Genomic DNA, 19,663 nt, shown 5'->3' on the forward strand with positions numbered 1-19,663 from the left:
CTTGTAACTCATTGGAGATTGTGGATCGATGGTTTAAAGCAGGAACTTGGTGGGCAGCATGAACAATCTAAAGCAATCCATGTTCTCCACAGATGCTGCCTGACCCGCTGAGTTACTCCAGCACTCTGCCTATCTTCAGATACAGGGTGTTGCAGACAGATGATAGAAGACATCGTGTTTAATGTGTGCGAGTCGATCGCATCCTCTATTGTAGATAAACGCTGTGGGGATGTGAGATTTGTGAGCAGAGGACCGTTGGCGAGATTAGAGCTCGACCCGGGCATCAGGTGGGGGGCTGGTGGGGGGCTGGTGGGCATCAGGTGGGGGCTGGGGGGGCCAGTGGGCATCAGGTGGGGGCTGGTGGGCATCAGGTGGGGGCTGGGGGGGGCCGGTGGGCATCAGGTGGGGGGCTGGTGGGCATCAGGTGGGGGCTGGGGGGGGCCGGTGGGCATCAGGTGGGGGGCTGGCGGGCATCAGGTGGGGGCTGGGGGGGCCGGTGGGCATCAGGTGGGGGCTGGTGGGCATCAGGTGGGGGCTGGGGGGGGCGGTGGGCATCAGGTGGGGGCTGGGGGGGCGGTGGGCATCAGGTGGGGGCTGGTGGGCATCAGGTGGGGGCTGGGGGGGGCCGGTGGGCATCAGGTGGGGGGCTGGCGGGCATCAGGTGGGGGCTGGGGGGGGCGGTGGGCATCAGGTGGGGGCTGGTGGGCATCTGGGGGGGGGGCTGGTGGCATCTGGGCCACCTTGTCATTCAGGGCCACAGCGAGAGAGAAGGAAGGAAAGGACGATCCATCTATTTATTTATATATTTCTGTGTGTTGTTGCGGCGGGCGGGGGGTGGAGCTGCGTCATTGCCGCGGTGATCGGGAGCGGGTCGGGAGCCGGAGCGGGGCAGCAGTGGGACAGTGGGGAGCGGGACAGTGGGGAGCGGGACAGTGGGGAGCGGGACAGTGGGGAGCGGCAGCCCGGGTGGCCACCATGGTCTCCTGGATCATCTCCCGGCTGGTGGTGTGAGTATTGCGGACGGCGCGGCGACATCTTTCACCATCGGGACCCGCACCTTGAGAACCGACACCCCCGTCCTTGCAGAGAGACACAGAGAGAGAGAGAGAGAGAGAGACAGGGACAGGGCTGCTGTGGAGGGTGTGAGGGTGGGGTGGGGGGTGAGGTGGGGGTGGGGGTGGGGGTGAGGGTGGGGGTGAGGGTGGGGTGGGGGCGGGGGTGGGGGTGAGGGTGAGGTGGGGGTGGGGGTGGGGGTGAGGGTGGGGTGGGGGTGGGGGTGAGGTGGGGGTGAGGGTGGGGTGGGGGTGGGGGCGGGGGTGGGGGCGGGGTGGGGTGGGGTGAGGGCGAGGGCGGGGGTGGGGTGGGGGTGAGGGTGGGGTGGGGGTGGAGGTGAGCCGGGTGGATGTTGATGTCGGGGCAGGAGATCCAAGCGACAAATGTTCTCATTGATCGGCGATGGTCACATCACAGCGGTGGTTTCTCGATGGTCCTTTACATGTCGGCAGCTCAGGGCTCCAGTACCCGGCCCCTCGCCCCCTGCCTGAACACCCTGTCGGCCTCCGGGTGTGAGTGGGTGCCGGGGGTGAGTGGGTGCCGGGGGTGAGTGGGTGCCGGGGGTGAGTGGGTGCCGGGGGTGAGTGGGTGCCGGGGGTGAGTGGGTGCCGGGGGTGAGTGGGTGCCGGGGGTGAGTGGGTGCCGGGGGTGAGTGGGTGCCGGGGGTGAGTGGGTGCCGGGGGTGAGTGGGTGCCGGGGGTGAGTGGGTGCCGGGGGTGAGTGGGTGCCGGGGGTGAGTGGGTGCCGGGGGTGAGTGGGTGCTGGGGGTGAGTGGGTGCTGGGGGTGAGTGGGTGCCGGTGGGGAGGAGGCAGAGAGAGAGAGAGAGACACACACACACACAGTGGGGGGGGGGGGGGGGGGGGGGGGGAGACGTAGCCCGGCTACTGCAGGCAACGGGCAGCGCAGCGAGACAGGGCCCCGGAGGATGGTGATGGGCCCCCTGTGTCTCACCAGTGCGGGGCTGGGAGGCGGTGCATTGTGACATGAACTGGCCCGACCATTGGCAGAACTGAGTTGGTTCCTTCTGGACTTGGTTGGGTCCTTGCTCATTACTGGTGTCCCCAAGATGTTGGGTGACAGTAATTCTCCCCCCGCTGTCTCTGCACGGACTGTGAGAGTGGGCCAGTACCTGGGCTGTCGCTGTAGACGAGCACTGGCAAGCTGGCTGCAGTGTGAAGCTGTGAATTTGGCCAGTGCTCGTGTGTTGGAGAACCAGTGAGATAGATGGTCTTGATGTGGGCTGATTGTGAAACTGTGAATGTTCCAGCATCTGATGTTAGGGCTGTCAGCCCCCACAGTAAACAATGTCCTTGCCTTTCTCAACTGTTGCAAATTCCTGTCACAAAACAGATTAATTATTAAGAGTCATCCTATAAGGTTGAAGCAATAAATGACTCACAAAGTACAGAAATCTTCTGATTTAAAATTAGAATACCAATCTGCCTCTTGGCAATTGGAATGATGATTTTTTAAATTATAGAGACCTGTTTTCTTTCTGTGGAGTCACAAAGTTAAACAGAGGGTAATGTGCAGAAGGTTGGAACCAAAGGACATTGGCGCATTGTAGCCCGCACTTTGGTGCTGCCTCTGCAACCCATGTAGGTACCTGGTGCTGAGCTGGAGGTCGTGGTGTAGTGGGCAGAGTCTGCCAGTGATACTGGCCGCTGGAACCCATCCCCAGTGTTTGATTTGCATCACAAGTTCATGGTGGGTTGTCTCGGAAACATGAACCCTTTGGTTAGCAGGAATGTGAAGCCATCAAAGGCAGTTTGATTGAAGAGTTTCCACAATGTGTTGGTTGTTGAACTGTGTGGGGAAGGGTAACTAACGATCGAGATGAATTGGGAAGGTGGGCAAACGATTGACAAATGGATTTTAACTCTCACAAGTGTGAGATATTGAACTTTGCTGTGTCAAACCAGGGCAGGACATGCACATTAAATGGTTGAGGCCTGGAGAGTGTTGTAGAACAGGGAAATTAGGGTGTACAGGTGCGCGGTTCGTTGGAATGGCGAGTCAGGTGGGCATTGGGGTGAAGAAGGCATTTGACATCATTAGGAAAGGTGTTAAGTGCAAAGGTCGGGATCTCGTGATGCAGCTGTGCAAGTTGTTGGTGAGTTTTGGTTGCCCAGTTGTAGGAAGAATGGTATTAAGTGGAAAGAGTGCAGCAGAGATCAGCCAGGATGTTCCAGAGACCTGTGGGGTTGAGTTATAGGGAGAGGCTGGATAGGCTGGGACTTTTTCTGTGTGGAGCAGAGGAGGCTAAGGGGTGACCTTATTGAGGTGTACGAGATCATGAAGGGCAAGGATAAAATGAACGTTCACTGTTTTTTCCCGGGGTAGAGCATTCTAAAAGTATAAGGCGTTAGCTTAAGCTGAGTGCAAAGATTTAAGAGGGATCTCAGGGGTAACCTTTTCAGTCACAGGGCAGTCTGTGTTTGGAACGAGCTGCCATAGGAAGCTATAGAAGTGGATACAATTACGCCTTTTAAAAGATATTTTGTCAGATAAATGGACAGGAAATGTTTAGAGGATATGGGCCAAGTGAATGCCAATGGAAGAAGCACAGTATGCCAATCTGGTGGCATAAACAAGGTCAGCCTATTGGTCTGTTTTGTGCTGTACGTCTGGATTAACTACCGCATGGTCCGAAACTACATTCTTCTTTGATGTAGGTTGTTTGACCTGTGTCCCAGGATCCCCTCATGTACTGGAGTCTTTTATGGAACCATAATTAGTGTCATCTACGTTTTCAGTGGGTCCAACATTTCAACGTACAGACCATTAATTATAAGTGACATTGAATTAGTAAGGACATGAACGTCTATAAAGCACAAAGGCTTCTAGTTTATCAGTTTCTCAAAAGGTGATTTACTTATTTATGTTCTCTTATTGAGCATATATTTCAAACACTGTTTTTCAATATTTCCAACAAGGTGGTTGGAAGGAAAGAACAAGTGGGTTTCAGGGGACAAAGCTCAGGTGAAAGATCTCCCTGAAGCAGCAATGACTGCATGGGCAGAAAGAATCATCTTCTTTTGACCTGTATGGCTGCATTTTCAGCTCTTGAGTTGGTTTTGTGGATTTAAGCCAAAGTGCACACAAAATCTCTGCTGACATCTGAGTGCTTTGCTGATTCAGTCCCTGTTGTGGAAAGCAGCAAGATGATCATCATCAAAGGGACCGACATGGAAATGGTGGAGAGCTTCAAATGGCGGAGGTTTGTTGTGGACTAACCACTTTGATGCGACAGGCAAGAAGGCACATCAATGCCTCTACCCCCGAGACTGAGGTCACTGTGTGTCACCAATGCCTCTACCCCCGAGACTCAGGTCGCTTGGTGTGTCACCAATGCCTCTTACAAACTTCCACAAATGCACCACAGAGGGCACACTGTTGGGATGCATCGCAGCTTGGTTTGGGAACAGCTCTGCCCAAGGCTGCAAGAAATTGCAGAGAGTTATGGATGTAGCCTCGTTCATCACATAGACAAGATTCTCTACCACTGACTCCATCTAAACTTCCAGCTGCCTTGGAAAAGCAGCCAACATAATCAAAGACTTGTCCCACCCAGGTCATTTCTTCTTCTCGCTGCTCCCATTGGGCAGATCTTATAGAAGGTACAAGATTCAGAAGCAGCTTCTTCCCCTCTATTATCGGGCTTCTGAACGGTCCTTCCATAAGCTAGGGTACAGTTTGATTCTTTTGTTTCCCATTGTGTATATTGGACATTTGACTCTGGAACTGTAGAGTGCCTCCGATATAGTTTCATTGAGCAGCTTGTAGTGGAGTCTCCCAGGGATAAGGCAATTCTAGATTTAGTGTTGTGCGATGAACCAGATTTAATAAGAGAACTTAAGGTAAAGGAACCACTAGGAGGTAGTGACCACAATATGATAAGATTTAACCTACAATTTGCAAGGGAGAAGGTGAAGTTGGATGAGTGGGCATTACAGCTGAGCTCAGGGGATGAGCAAGGCATGAGGGAGGAGCTGGCAAAGATTGACTGGTAGGGGCTTTAGTGGGAATGATGGTAGAGCAGCAATTGCAGGAAGTTCTGTGGATAATTCAGAAGGTGCAGGATCATTTCATTCAAAAGAGGAAGAAGGATTCCAGGGGGAGAATAAGACGACCATGGCTGACACGGGAGGTCAAGGAAACATAAAAGCAAAAGGGAAGGCAGATTACATTGCAAAGATTAGTGGGAAGCAGAGGATTGGGATGTTTTTAAAGAACAACAAAAGGTAACTAAAAGGACAATACGGAGAGAAACGATGAAGTACGAATGTAAGCTAGCCAATAATATAAAAGAGGATAGCAAGACAATAGACAATAGGTGCAGGAGGAGGCCATTCGGCCCTTTGAGCCAGCACCGTCATTCAATGTGATCATGGCTGATCATTCTCAATCAGTACCCCGTTCCTGCCTTTTCCCCATACCCCCTGACTCCGCTATCATTAAGAGCTCTATCTAGCTCTCTCTTGAATGCATTCAGAGAATTGGCCTCCACTGCCTTCTGAGGTAGAGAATTCCACAGATTCACAACTCTCTGACTGAAAAAGTTTTTCCTCATCTCAGTTCTAAATGACCTACCCCTTATTCTTAAACTGTGGCCCCTTGTTCTGGACTCCCCCAACATTGGGAACATGTTTCCTGCCTCTAACGTGTCCAACCCCTTAATAATCTTATATGTTTCGATATGATCTCCTCTCATCCTTCTAAATTCCAGTGTATACAAGCCTAGTCGCTACAATCTTTCAACATATGACAGTCCCGCCATTCCGGGAATTAACCTAGTAAACCTACGCTGCACGCCCTCAATAGCAAGAATATCCTTCCTCAAATTTGGAGACCAAAACTGCACACAGTACTCTAGGTGTGGTCTCACTAGGGCCCTGTACAACTGCAGAAGGACCTCTTTGCTCCTATACTCAACTCCTCTTGTTATGAAGGCCAACATTCCATTGGCTTTCTTCACTGCCTGCTGTACCTGAATGCTTCCTTTCGGTGACTGATGCACTAGGACACCCAGATCTCGTTGTACGTCCCCTTTTCCTAACTTGACACCATTCAGATAATACTCTGCTTTCCTATTCTTACCACCAAAGTGGTAACCTCACACTTATCCACATTAAACTGCATCTGCCATGCATCCGCCCACTCACACAACCTGTCCAAGTCACCCTGCAACCTTATAGCATCTTCCTCACAGTTGTTTCCTCAAGAGTTTCTACAGATACACTATTCTTGATTAGTACAGGTCAGAGGTTATGGGGAGAAGGCAGGAGAATGGGGTTAGGAGGGAGAGATAGATCAGCCATGATTGAATGGCAGAGTAGATGATGGGCTGAATGGCCTAATTCTGCTCCTATCCCTCACGACCCTATATAAAGAACAAAAATGAGGCAAGAGTGGACGTTAGACTGCTGGAGAATGATGCAAGAGAAGTGATAACGGAAAATTCAGAAATGGCAGAGGAATTGAATGACTTTTTTTTGCATAATTGGAAGACACCAGCAGTGTGCTTGCAATCCTAGAGAGTCAGGGGGTGGAAGTTAGTGGAGTGGCGATTACCAAGGAGAAGGTGCTAGGAAAACTGAAAGGTCTGAGGGTGGGTAAGTCACCTGGACCGGATGGACTGCACCCCAGGGTTCTGAAGGAGGTGGCCTCAGAGTTTGTGGAGGCATTAGTTGTGATATTTCAAGAATCACTGGAATTAGGAGTGGTTCTTAATTGTTAACTGTATGTTTGTGTTGTCATTTGTGAGCGGAGCACCAAGGCACATTCCTTGTATATGCATACTTGGCCAATAAACTTATTCATTCATTCATTCATTCATTCATTCATTCCTGAAGATTGGACAATTGTGATAATCACTCCCCGTACAAGAAGGGAGCAAATCAGCAGAGCTGTAACCAGGTTGGCTGGATGGCAGAAGACAAATTGAATTGAATTGAATGAATTTTATTGGCTAAGTATGTACATATACAAGGAATTTGCCGTGGTGCTTTGCTCACAAGTAACAACATGATAATCAGTAAACAATTAAGAATAAAACATTATAATTTAAACATGTGAAGAATGAAATAAAATACCAGAGCAAAAGGAGGCTACAGACGTTTGGTTGTTGAGCAGAAAAAAGCTGTTTTTATGTCTGGCTGTGGCGGCTTTTTCTGGTTGGCTGCCAGTGACTAGTGGAGTTCCATAGGACTCGGTGCTGGGGCCGCTACTCTTCACGTTGTATATTAATGATTTGGACGAGGGGATTGAAGGCTTTGTGGCCAAGTTTGCGAATGATGCGAAAATAGGTGGAGGGGCAGGTAGTGTAGTGAAAGCAGGGACTGCAGAAAGACATCGACAGGTTGGGAGAGTGGGAATAAAGTCGTCGACTATTTTCTAAATGGGGAGAGAATCCAGAAATCGAATGTGCAAAGGGACTTGGGAGTGCTGGTGCAGGATTCCCAAAGATCTGCAAATTGAATCAATAGTAAAGAAAGCAAACTCAATGCTAGCATTTATTTCAAGAGGGCTTGTGTACAAAAACAGGGATGTAATGTTATAGACAATAGACAATAGACAATAGGTGCAGGAGTAGGCCATTCAGCCCTTCGAGCCAGCACCGCCATTCAATGCGATCATGGCTGATCACTCTCAATCAGTACCCCGTTCCTGCCTTTTCCCCATACCCCCTCACTCCGCTATCCTTAAGAGCTCTATCCAGCTCTCTCTTGAAAGCATCCAACGAACTGGCCTCCACTGCCTTCTGAGGCAGAGAATTCCACACCTTCACCACTCTCTGACTGAAAAAGTTCTTCCTCATCTCTGTTCTAAATGGCCTACCCCTTATTCTTAAACTGTGGCCCCTTGTTCTGGACTCCCCCAACATTGGGAACATGTTTCCTGCCTCTAATGTGTCCAATCCCCTAATTATCTTATATGTTTCAATAAGATCCCCCCTCATCCTTCTAAATTCCAGTGTATACAAGCCCAATCGCTCCAGCCTTTCAACATACGACAGTCCCGCCATTCCGGGAATTAACCTAGTGAACCTACGCTGCACGCCCTCCATAGCAAGAATATCCTTCCTCAAATTTGGAGACCAAAACTGCACACAGTACTCCAGGTGCGGTCTCACCAGGGCCCGGTACAACTGTAGAAGGACCTCTTTGCTCCTATACTCAACTCCTCTTGTTACGAAGGCCAACATTCCATTGGCTTTCTTCACTGCCTGCTGTACCTGCATGCTTCCTTTCATTGACTGATGCACTAGGACACCCAGATCTCGTTGAACTCCCCCTCCTCCTAACTTGGCACCATTCAGATAATAATCTGCCTTTCTATTCTTACTTCCAAAGTGAATAACCTCACACTTATCTACATTAAACTGCATCTGCCATGTATCCGCCCACTCACACAACCTGTCCATGTCACCCTGCACCCTGCAAAAAAACATGTTGGATGATTGTTTTTTCAAAATCCTTTCTTGGATTTTGAGCTCAGATAATTTACACCAGATGATAAATGAATCGATTCTGTCGTCAGTTCCCAGCTGCCGGCTTCAGTTCCCAGCCAAAATGATTTGATTTTTTGATGGCTCTGTGTTAAATGACTTTGCTCTCTGAGTCTGACCACCAAGCTCGTGGGTCAGCACCCAGCAAAGGTCTGTTCCCCTGTCTGTGTTCACCTGTAAAATTCCAGAACCTCTGATAATCACAGGGTTATAGGATTCAGTCGTATATTGAGAGGGTTATCAGCTTGAATTGTTATTTTTTTCTCTTTCCACAAATGCTGACTGTTTCCAGCTTTGTCTGCTTTAATTTCAGACTTTCACCATCTACACTTTTCTGTTTTACAGTTACTAAAAGATTTTCAATCATTTTATTAAGCAACTTGCTGACACAATAAATAAAACTTCTCAGTAGAAAGTTAAAAGTGCATGATCAAATTTGACGTTTTGCATGTGTGTGTATCATAGTTGTTGTAGTCATTACATTGCTTGCTCTTCACTTCACTTCACTGAACATTGTTGACATTCATCATGGTTGACTGAATGAGTCAGACTGAGTTACACCAGAGATGATTCCATCTCTGTGACACTGAACTGAGTTACAGTACCCAGTAAACCAGACATTAACTTCAGAAGATAGACACAAAATGCAGGAGTAACTCAGCGGGTCAGGCAGCATCTCTAGAGAGAAGGAATGGGTGATGTTTCGGGTCAAGACCCTTCTTCAGACTTCAGAAGAATGACCCACTGATGATATCAATAATAAAGGTGATGCTGCAAAAAATGACTGAGGAATTATATATAGAGTCGTTCAACCATTCTTTCCAGCTCACCCATCCCCAGCAACATTACAAACTTAACAAGGTTTAATTAGCAAGGTTTTAAACTGGTGGCATGGTGGCGCAGTGGTAGAGTTGCTGCCTTACAGTGAATGCAGCACCGGAGACCCAGGGCGCTGTCTGTACGGAGTTTGTACGTTCTCCCCGTGACCTGCGTGGGTTTTCTCCGAGATCTTCGGTTTTCTCCCACACTCCAAAGACGTACAGGTATGTAGGTTAATTGGCTTGGAGTATGTGTAAATTGTCCCCAGTGTGTGTAGGATAGTGTTAATATGCGGGGATATGTAGGAGGTAATGTTAAACAGGAGAATGGAAGTGTGGAAACGTGGAGGCTCGGCCACAGAATGGAAAGAATTATAAATTTCCCAGCGCATGGAATAGTGTTGAATATCAACAGAATGCCTGCAGGTGGAGGTGCTGCCTTCAGAGTGAGAGCTGGGGGATGCTGTGGCAGGCTCTGGTGAATGGATCCATCTCTCTGCTCTGCTTTCCTTGACAATTCATTGTATCCTTTCACTTAATTCACCACTTTGGTCCAAACATTTACAATTCCTCACCAGTGTAGCTTTGGTATTCCTTCACAACTTTCAAAAACAAAGCAAAATGAGAAACCGTGTTATGCCAAACGGTGTTATGGTCAAACATTAAGTGAGCCCCAATTTGTTTTGAACACACACATTTCTGAACTGAATGACAAAGTAAGGTGGGCATGAAATCAAAGAGCATTCCCTGAGAATGACCAAGCTCTCCATTGCTAAATGGATCGTTTGATCTGTTGCTGATCAAGTGATCCTCACCCTCTCAATGACACCAGACATTTGAATCCCCCTGCACTGACACCCCCCCGCACTGACACCCCCCGCACTGACACCCCCCCGCACTGACACCCCCCGCACTGACACCCCCCCGCACTGACACCCCACCCACACTGACACCCCCCGCACTGACACCCCCCGCACTGACACCCCCCGCACTGACACCCCCCCCGCACTGACACCCCCCGCACTGACACCCCCCGCACTGACACCCCACCCACACTGACACCCCCCCGCACTGACACCCCCCCGCACTGACACCCCCCCGCACTGACACCCCACCCACACTGACACCCCCCCGCACTGACACCCCCCCCGCACTGACACCCCCCGCACTGACACCCCCCCGCACTGACACCCCCCCGCACTGACACCCCCCGCACTGACACCCCACCCACACTGACACCCCCCGCACTGACACCCCCCGCACTGACACCCCCCCGCACTGACACCCCACCCACACTGACACCCCCCGCACTGACACCCCCCGCACTGACACCCCCCGCACTGACACCCCCCCGCACTGACACCCCACCCACACTGACACCCCCCCCACTGCAGACACCCCCCACTGCCCAGACCCCTCCCACTGCACTGACACCCCCCCACCGCACTGACACCCCCCTGCACTGACACCCCCCCACCGCACTGACACCCTCCCACCGCACTGACACCCCCCTGCACTGACACCCCCCTGCACTGACACCCCCCCCACCGCACTGACACCCCCCTGCACTGACACCCTCCTGCACTGACACCCTCCTACTGCACTGACACCCCCCACTGCACTGACACCCCCCCACTGCACTGACCCCCCCCCCCACTGCACTGACACCCCCCTGCACTGACACCCCCCCACTGCAGACACCGCCCCCCACTGCAGACACCGCCCCCCACTGCAGACACCCCCCCCACTGACACCCCCCCCCTGCACTGACACCCACCCACTGCCGACAGCCCCCCTGCACTGACACCCCTCCACTGCAGGCACCCCCCACTGCAGACAGCCATCCCTTTCATCCTCCCACAAACTGTCCACCACCACATCCATCTTCCACCAACGATTTCAATGGGTGCTAGCTCAGTCCGTTATCTGTATTCTCCTCCTGCACTCAAATGTTGGCTGAATTCTCCACTCCTTGCTACTGAGAGGATTTCCCAGTCAGGTGAAACCCTACTGAACAGCAAATTACAGAGTCAAGAGCGTTTTGTTGTCATACTAGACCAAGTGGACCCGTTGGGTCCAAACCTCTCCTGCATTGGTGCAGCACCCTCTCCCCCTCTCCCCTCCCCTCCCCTCCCCTCCCCAATAGGACATTATTGCCATTGAGGGAGTGCAGCATAGGTTCACCAGGTTGATTCCTGGGATGGCGGGACTGATATATGATGAAAGAATGGGTCAACTGGGCTTGTATTCAGTGGAATATAGAAGGCTGAGAGGGGATCTAATAGACACATATAAAATTCATAATGGATTGGACAGGCTCGATGCAGGAAAAATGTTCCCGATGTTGTGGGAGTCAGAACCAGGGGTCACAGTTTAAGAATAAGGGGTAGGCCATTTAAGACTGAGATGAGGAAAAACATTTTCACCCAGAGAGTTGTGAATCTGTGGAATTCTCTGCCACAGAAGGCAGTGGAGGCCAATTCACTGGATGTTTTCAAGAGAGTGTTAGATTTAGCTCTTAGGGCTAACGGAATCAAGGGAGATGGGGAAAAAGCAGGAACGGGGTACTGATTTTAGATGATCAGCCATGACCATTTTGAATGGCGGTGCTGGCTCGAAGGGCTGAATGGCCTACTCCTGCACCTGTTTTCTATGTTTCTATGTTTCTACTTCCCTTAACCACCTCCACCAGCAGCTTGTTCCTTACACCTACCCGTGTGAAAAAAGGTGCCCCTCAGATTTCTATTAAATCTTTCCCCTCTCAGCTTAAACTAATATCTGGTTCTTGATGACTATATTTTGTGTAAAATAATCTCTTTCTCTTACCCTCATGATCTTGTACACCTCTCTAAGATCAGATAGTGTTTGTATTTTGAATTCTACAGTCAATGTTTGAATATTGATCATTTATATGGATGACATTGTGATATTCGGACCATGTAACTATCAACCATGACCATTAATTGCCAAGAACATTCATGATTTGAAATATGAAACTTTGACCAGTCCACTATCTTCTGTATTTTCCTTCCAATCTTCAAGTTGATACTTTCTGTTTCGCTAAATCTTGGGACTGGCGGAATTTATTTCCTGAAGAGGAATAGTTGCCTCAGAACTTGAATTTGTGTGCCCAATATCCCGAACCAAGCTTTGCTCTTGCTTTGTAACAAAGAGAATAAAGTTGAATTTGATTTAAAGTTTGAATCGTACGAATCAAAGTTCAAAATTCAATGTTTGAATCGTAAAACATTTCATGAAGTCAGTAGATGTGATGTCCGAATGTCCGAGCCATGGACAGTGTTGGAGAACAGAGTCACAGAGTCATAAAGTCCGCAACACAGACACAAGGTCTTTGGCCCAATGTGAAGTATAGCTGCTGTTGTCTGCAAGATCACTGACGCGAGGAACCTTCGTTAACATGGTGTAAAAAATAAACTCATTAGCTTTAGATTTCAAATATTGCACATTTAATGTTTATTTATTCAATAACTATCTTAGTCAAATAATTTTTAAACCTGTTGAATATTTAATTTTTAATTTTGATATATTAAATATCAGTGTAATTACAAAACCTTGTACAGTACAGAAGTGACATGAATGTAACATCTCCAAGTTTGCGGATGACACAAAGCTGGGTGGCAGTGTGAGCTGTGAGGAGGATGCTATGAGGCTCAGGGTGACATGAATAGGTTGGGTGAGTGGGCAGATGCATGGTAGATGCAGTATAATGTGGATAAATGTGAGGTGGCAAGAATAATAAGGCAGAATATTATCCGAATGGAGTCAGATTAGGAAAAAGGGAGGTGCAACGAGACCTGGGTGTCCTTGTACATCAGTCACTGAAAGTAAGCATGCATGTGCAGCAGGCAGTGAAGAAAGCAAATCGCATGTTGGCCTTCATAGCAAGAGGATTTGAGTAGAGGAGCAAGGAGGTCCTACTGCAGTTGTACATGGCCCTGGTGAGACCACACCTGGAGTATTGTGTGCAGTTTTGGTCTCCTAATTTGAGGAAGGACATTCTTGCTATTAAGGGAGTACAGCGTAGGTTCGTCAGGTTAATTCCTGGGATGGCGGGACTGACATATGATGAAAGAATGGATCGACTGGGCTTATATTCACTAGAATTTAGAAGGATGAAAGGGGATCTTATAGAAACATATAAAATTCTTAAAGGATTGGACAGGCTAGATGCAGGAAAAATGTTCTCGATGTTGGGGGAGACCAGAACCAGGGGTCACAGTTTAAGAATAAGGGGTCGGCCATTTAGGACTGAGATGAGGAAAAACCTTTTACCCTGAGAGGTGTAAAGCTTTCAAGAGAGAGTTAGATAGAGCTCTTAATGATAGCGGAGTCAAGGGATATGGGGAGAAAGCAGGAACGGGGTACTGATTGAGAATGATCAGCCGTGATCACGGTGAATGGTGGTGCTGGCTCAAAGGGCCGAATGGCCTACTCCTGCGCCTATTGTCTATTATCTTCCTGCCTGTATCGTTCCTCCACATTTTTTAGTTAAATGGATGAGCACAAAATCAGTGTTAGCAAGGTTTATCTCAAAGAATAGGAGGCCACAGAAATAATAATGAAGAGTTGTGTTGTTGATTGCAGAGCAACGGTCAGAAAGAAGTGGTAGCTGACAAAGTCTCCACAATGCTGTGATTAGCAACGGATTGTGAGCTGGAATGCCATATTCCCGCCACCTCCATCTAGCACTTTCTAAACAACCTTTGCCCGACCTTTCCAATCAGCCTATTATCTGTGTGGCAGCCGGTCGGTGTTTGCTGTGGAACTGCTGGTCCAAGAGAGACAAAGATGTCTGCTTGCATTCGGGAGTAAAATCTCCTGATCCCAGCAGAATGGTGGGTGGAGCAGTGACATCATTCTCGCTGTGCAGAATCCTAATCCTAGTTTTGTGGTTAGTAAGTTGCCATGTTTGTGATGTATTTAGTTTGATTAACTGGGTGGAAAATGTCCAAAGCAGAAGAGCATTGAAACCACTACACTGGTAATGAGGTGGAAGAGGCAGGGGATGACTCATGTCATTGTCCCAGTGGGGTATGGGGAGAGGGCAGGAACGGGGTACTGATTGTGAATGTTCAGCCATGATCACGGTGAATGGCGGTGCTGGCTCGAAGGGCCGAATGGCCTCCTCCTGCACCTATTGTCTATTGTCCGTTGCAGAGCAAACAAAGTCCAAAGTCTTCAGAAACCGAGGATAGGTACTGGCTCGAAGGGCCAAAAGGCCTCCTCCTGCACCTGTTTTCTATTTTCTATGTAAACTGCAGAGGAAAGAGCATTGAGTATTTGTAAATCGGAGATGAACACATTGTTCATTAGTACAGGGTCGAGCTATGGGAGATGGCAGGAGATTAAGGTTGAGAAGGAAAGATGAGATTGGCCAGAAGGAAGTGAATCTGAAACTCTCTCTCTGCTCCAGAGCTTTGTGGAGGGTGGATCATCAGAGGTATTTAATGAGGAAGTATTTAGGGACTTCATGGCTCTGTGGATCGGTCAGTGAAGAGGAGTCAGGTCCTGGAGTAGATCAGCATGACCATGCTGAATGGCCAGATGTGAATGGCCAGATGTGACAGCCAGGTGTGAATGGCCAGATGTGAGTGGCCAGATGTGAACGGCCAGGTGTGAATGGCCAGATGTGACAGCTGTTGCTCGTCTCCTGCTCTTTGTGTTCATGTCCTGGCGAGTTGAGGAAAAATGCTTTTCAGAAAAGAGTAGTGAGGTTCTCGAACTTGTGCTAGAAATGTTGGTGGAGGCAGTAACTCTCACCATGTTTAAAACATATGTGAAGATGTATTTGAGGAGTGGTAATGTGCAAAGCTACCCACCAACAGCTGGGAGATTCTGCAGCAGCTCCATTTGTGGCAGGCATGAACATGATGGGCTGATTAGCTTCCTGTCCTATAGATTTTATATTAAATGGGCTCAATCACAAACATGATAAAGATGCACCTTGGAGATGCAGAGAGTCAGGTGAAGCTAAACAATGAAACACAAACCTAACAGTAAGTTTTGTTGGTGGTTTGGTTGTCTATGGAGACAGCATGTTTAACTCAATATCATTCCTGGATTCACACCCATTTCTCCCATTCCCCTGTCCCCTTCCACCTAGATCTCTTCCTCAATTCATACTTCAATGCTTATCTCACACCTTTAGTCTTTTCATCTCTGGCCTTTATCAAACCAACTGCCTCTCACCCCCCCCCCCCCCCCCTGATCTGTATCCACCTATCACTTGCCATGCTTTGTCCTGCAACCCCCCATCCCCACCACAACCAGTCTGAAGAATGGTCCTGACTCGAAACATCACTTATCCATGTTCTCTAGAGATGCTGCTTAACCCGCTGCATTACTCCTGCACTCTGTGTCTGTTTTGTAAACCAGTTTCTGCAGCTCCTTGTTTCCTCATCACTAAAGTATTGGGTGCTTACAGATCTGTCGCTGGTAGTGGTAAACCAGGAAGTATCAGAGGGCTTTGATTTTGAAGCATTACTCTTAATAGCACAGCTTTCCAGCTTTCCGTCTTGTGTGTGATTTTTGTTTATCTTGCAGCAGTGATAGTACCTTCTTAGCCCCCTGGGTCATGGCTGACCATGGGTGCTGCATCCTAGTTGGCTGCTTGCTCCACACCTCGGCTAGAGCAGCGTTGCTTGTGGCTGAAGAGACCAATGTGGGAGTGACCGTCTCTGTGGCAAAGGTCACGTTTGTGTGTGGTCTCTGGTCTGTTGAAGTTGCTGTGCTCCTTTCTGCGTGCCCGCTTGTCTGCCGCTGCGTTCATCAGTGTCTCTTCCCCCGTTTTGAGATGTTGGTTCAGGGTACCTCTCCACCTCGTGCGGTCAGCTGCAAGGCTCTCCCAGATCTACCATTGATTGCCAATTTAATTGATTATCCTGCAGATTTTGTTGTACTGATCATAGTTACAAATGAGTACAGTAATTGTATTTGACATCATTGGATGAAGAGCAATGACACAAGGATCCAGAGTAATTTTCAGGAAAGCTCATCATGTTTTGATATGGAGAATATCTGGGTCATTTATTACATGGGATTAGAATCACACCAAGAGTAACCATGTAGCTCTTATGAATTCAGTTGGATAAATATCACTATAATAATACAACAATTGAGGATTGCTAACTACGCAAATGTATGGAGGCATTCTCTATGGGTTCCCACATGTGGGAATTCAGAAGAACGAGGTAGTGTCTGCACATGAACATTGCCTCTTCGCTATTGGGCTTATTTACCTACCAACAATCCCCCTGCGTACTTGAGCTCTGCTCAACCTTCTCTCCATATCTATTTTTTGAATATTTCTGTCTCTTTCCATCCACTAATTATAAGGTTTGTGTTCCCACAGGCTAATATTTGGCACTCTGTACCCTGCATACTCTTCTTACAAAGCAGTCAAAACGAAAAATGTTAAGGAATATGTGAGTAACTTTATTATATTAGAAATGTTGAGCTGGTAAGTTAGATATCTGAGGGACAACATCATCTTGGAAGCTGATGTTCATCTTTGGACTTGCATTATTAACGGGAGGAAGGAGATGTGAGAGGGCAGGTATCAGAATTGGCCACCTCCCATCTCATCGATTTGCAGCCTAAGATTTACTCCTAACAGTGTTAATCAGCTAAAAATTCCCCAACTACACTTATAAATGTCTCCATGATTAGTTTAGTTTATGGTCAAGTATACCAAGGTACAGTGAAAAGCTTTTGTTGCGTGCTATTCAGTCAGCAGAAAGACAATACATGATCACAAGCATTAGATGAACAGGTTTTGGAACAGGTCCAATGTTGACCTCTGCACTAATCAACAGTACTTTTATTTTCATAATTTTTTGGAGGGATTTGGGCACCGCTGGCCAAGCCAGCGTTTATTTCCATCCCAAATTGCCCCTGAGAGGAGGTGCTGTTGGCAAGGCAGGAGTGGTGACGTATTCACAAGGGGATGCTATTCATTCTGGAGGAACCTACAGGTGGTGATGTTTTCATTCTCTGGCTGCTCTCGATCGTAATCATGGAGTTCATGGGTTTGTGAGTTGGAGTAACCTGGGTGAATACCAGCCGACAGTACAGCCACAAAGGGTAATACAGTGTTGGAGAGGGTGCCAGTCTGCTAATTTCTGGACGATGCTTAGCTGAAGAAGGGTCTCGACACGAAACGTCACCCATTCCTTCTCTCCTGAGATGCTGCCTGACCTGCTGAGTTACTCCAGCATTTTGTGATACCTTGGTTTCTTGAATGTTGAATGCACTCATCCCAGTCATGAGAGTATTCCATCTGCTGGTGACTATTGCTTGCAAATGATGGAGATGCCTCAGAATATCAGGAGATGACTCATGTTGCAACCTCTGATCTGCCACACCTGTCTAGTCCAGTTGCGATTCTCGTTAACAATGGTATGCTTTGGGTTGGGGTAGATGGTTTTGAAATGCCTCTGAATATCCAGAATGGACGGGTAGACTCACTCCATGTCTAGCTAATGCCTCTGAATATCCAGAATAGACGGGTAGATTCACTCCATGTCTAGGTTAGGTTTAGGCATGGGCTACATCATTTGCTAAAGATTTACAAATAGAAATGCACATTGTGTAGTCATCAGCAAAAATAAAATGATGTTTGAAAATCCTGCCGGGAAAATAACCTGTTATTTCAAGTCTGGATTTGTCTACGCCTAAACTCCTTTCCTGCATGGACACCTGTCTTTATGACAAAGATAGACACAAAAAGCTGGAGAGCCGGAATGTGTGACGTTCGGGTTGAGACCCTTCTTCATTTCAAATAAATGGTCTTTATAACACCATTTTCTATAAGACGAGGTTTCTAGAAAAGAACGATTGCTTTATAGCGGAACTGCCTGTTATTTGTTTATCATATCATATCATATCATATATATACAGCCGGAAACAGGCCTTTTCGGCCCACCAAGTCCGTGCCGCCCAGCGATCCCCGTACATTAACACTATCCTACACCCACTAGGGACAATTTTTACATTTATCCAGGCAATTAACCTACATACCTGTACGTCTTTTCCACTGTGGACAGCATGATTGATTCGTTAGATACTGACTGGAATGAGGAACGCAAACCCAACACATTCCCCCATTCCATTCCTTCTCTCCAGAGATGCTGCTTGTCCCACTGCGTTACTCCAGCATTTTGTGCCCAACACATTTGATGCACCCAGATGCTCGGTGCAGGGAGCACATGGAGTGGCCTCACTGGACTTACACAAATCAGACGTGTGAATTCATAAATCCTCATAGTGAATTCATTAATCCACAGTTTCGAAGGACAAGTTAATGACATCTGGTGGCTTTGAAAGGGCGCTGCACATTATTGTGAGCTTGTATTGTTGTTTATTACAAATCTGTTGTGCTGCTGCAAGTAAGAATTTTATTATTCCGTTTCGGGGCATTTGACGATAAAACACTCTTGACTTGAACGGCTGACGATCTCTGAAGAACACCAGAAACGCTTTACAAAAATCCTTGAATGTTCCAGATTTTATGAAGAATCTGATTCTTATAATAATTAGTAAATGTTGTTCACATCTCACAGTATTTGCAAAGTTGGCAAAGTTGGTGTTTAATTACCAGAATAACTCTCAATGTAGATCGGGCAGAGTGTGGATGGGTTAACAATTTCCCACAGTCTCAGTGTCACTTGTCAGCAAGCAGACTGAAAATTAGTTCTTACATAATATAAATTGTGATCTGTTTAACAGAATAAGCAATGCTCCAACCCCACCATTGGACAGAATAGGAGGTATCCTGAATGGCCTGTGAGTTAACAGTTGTGTATTTCCCTCATTTTCAGGTGAAATGGATGATGTATTGGATTGTATTTGCATTTTTTACCGCAGCCGAGACTCTCACCGATATAATCCTCTCATGGTGAGTAGAAGGACATGGAAGTCACAATTCTGTGCCTGTACATCAAACAGACACTATTTTCATGTCTCTAGTTTCCCTCTCCCCTGAAGAAGGGTCTTGACCCACAACATTGCCTCTTCCTTTTCTCCAGAGATGCTGCCTGACTTGCTGAGTTACTCCAGTCTTTGGTTTAAAGCAGCATCTGCAGTTCCTTCCTACACCCCAGATGTCACATGCTCTGCTCAGGTGCTGTGTGTGCATTTTTCTTCCTTTCTGCCTATTGCTCAGCTTTGCTGTCAGTCAAAGTTCGTCTTTACCAAAGACTGGATGAGATGAGAAATCTGGCTCATCTCCCCAGACAAAAGATTCTGCTTTCCCTCACACCT

General features: G+C 47.9%; 1 protein-coding gene across 3 annotated transcripts in view; it reads left to right on the forward strand.

Annotated features, from left to right (window-relative positions):
- The first annotated feature begins 915 nt into the window (after positions 1 to 915).
- Positions 916 to 19,663, forward strand: part of LOC144599981 (receptor expression-enhancing protein 2-like) — a 34,540-nt gene continuing 15,792 nt past the window's right edge. For 2 of the 3 annotated variants that reach the window (XM_078411265.1, XM_078411266.1), the window contains exons 1-3: positions 916 to 1,007; positions 16,755 to 16,827; positions 19,222 to 19,298. In XM_078411265.1, the coding sequence (XP_078267391.1) occupies positions 976 to 1,007; positions 16,755 to 16,827; positions 19,222 to 19,298 (182 nt within the window). In that variant the 5' untranslated portion in view covers positions 916 to 975. Of the gene's footprint in view, positions 1,008 to 1,446; positions 1,583 to 16,754; positions 16,828 to 19,221; positions 19,299 to 19,663 lie in introns of those variants that run through there. The other variant, XM_078411267.1, reaches the window with a different exon arrangement.

Source organism: Rhinoraja longicauda, chromosome 14, assembly GCF_053455715.1.
Source record: "Rhinoraja longicauda isolate Sanriku21f chromosome 14, sRhiLon1.1, whole genome shotgun sequence".
NCBI classification, from domain to species: domain Eukaryota; kingdom Metazoa; phylum Chordata; class Chondrichthyes; order Rajiformes; family Arhynchobatidae; genus Rhinoraja; species Rhinoraja longicauda.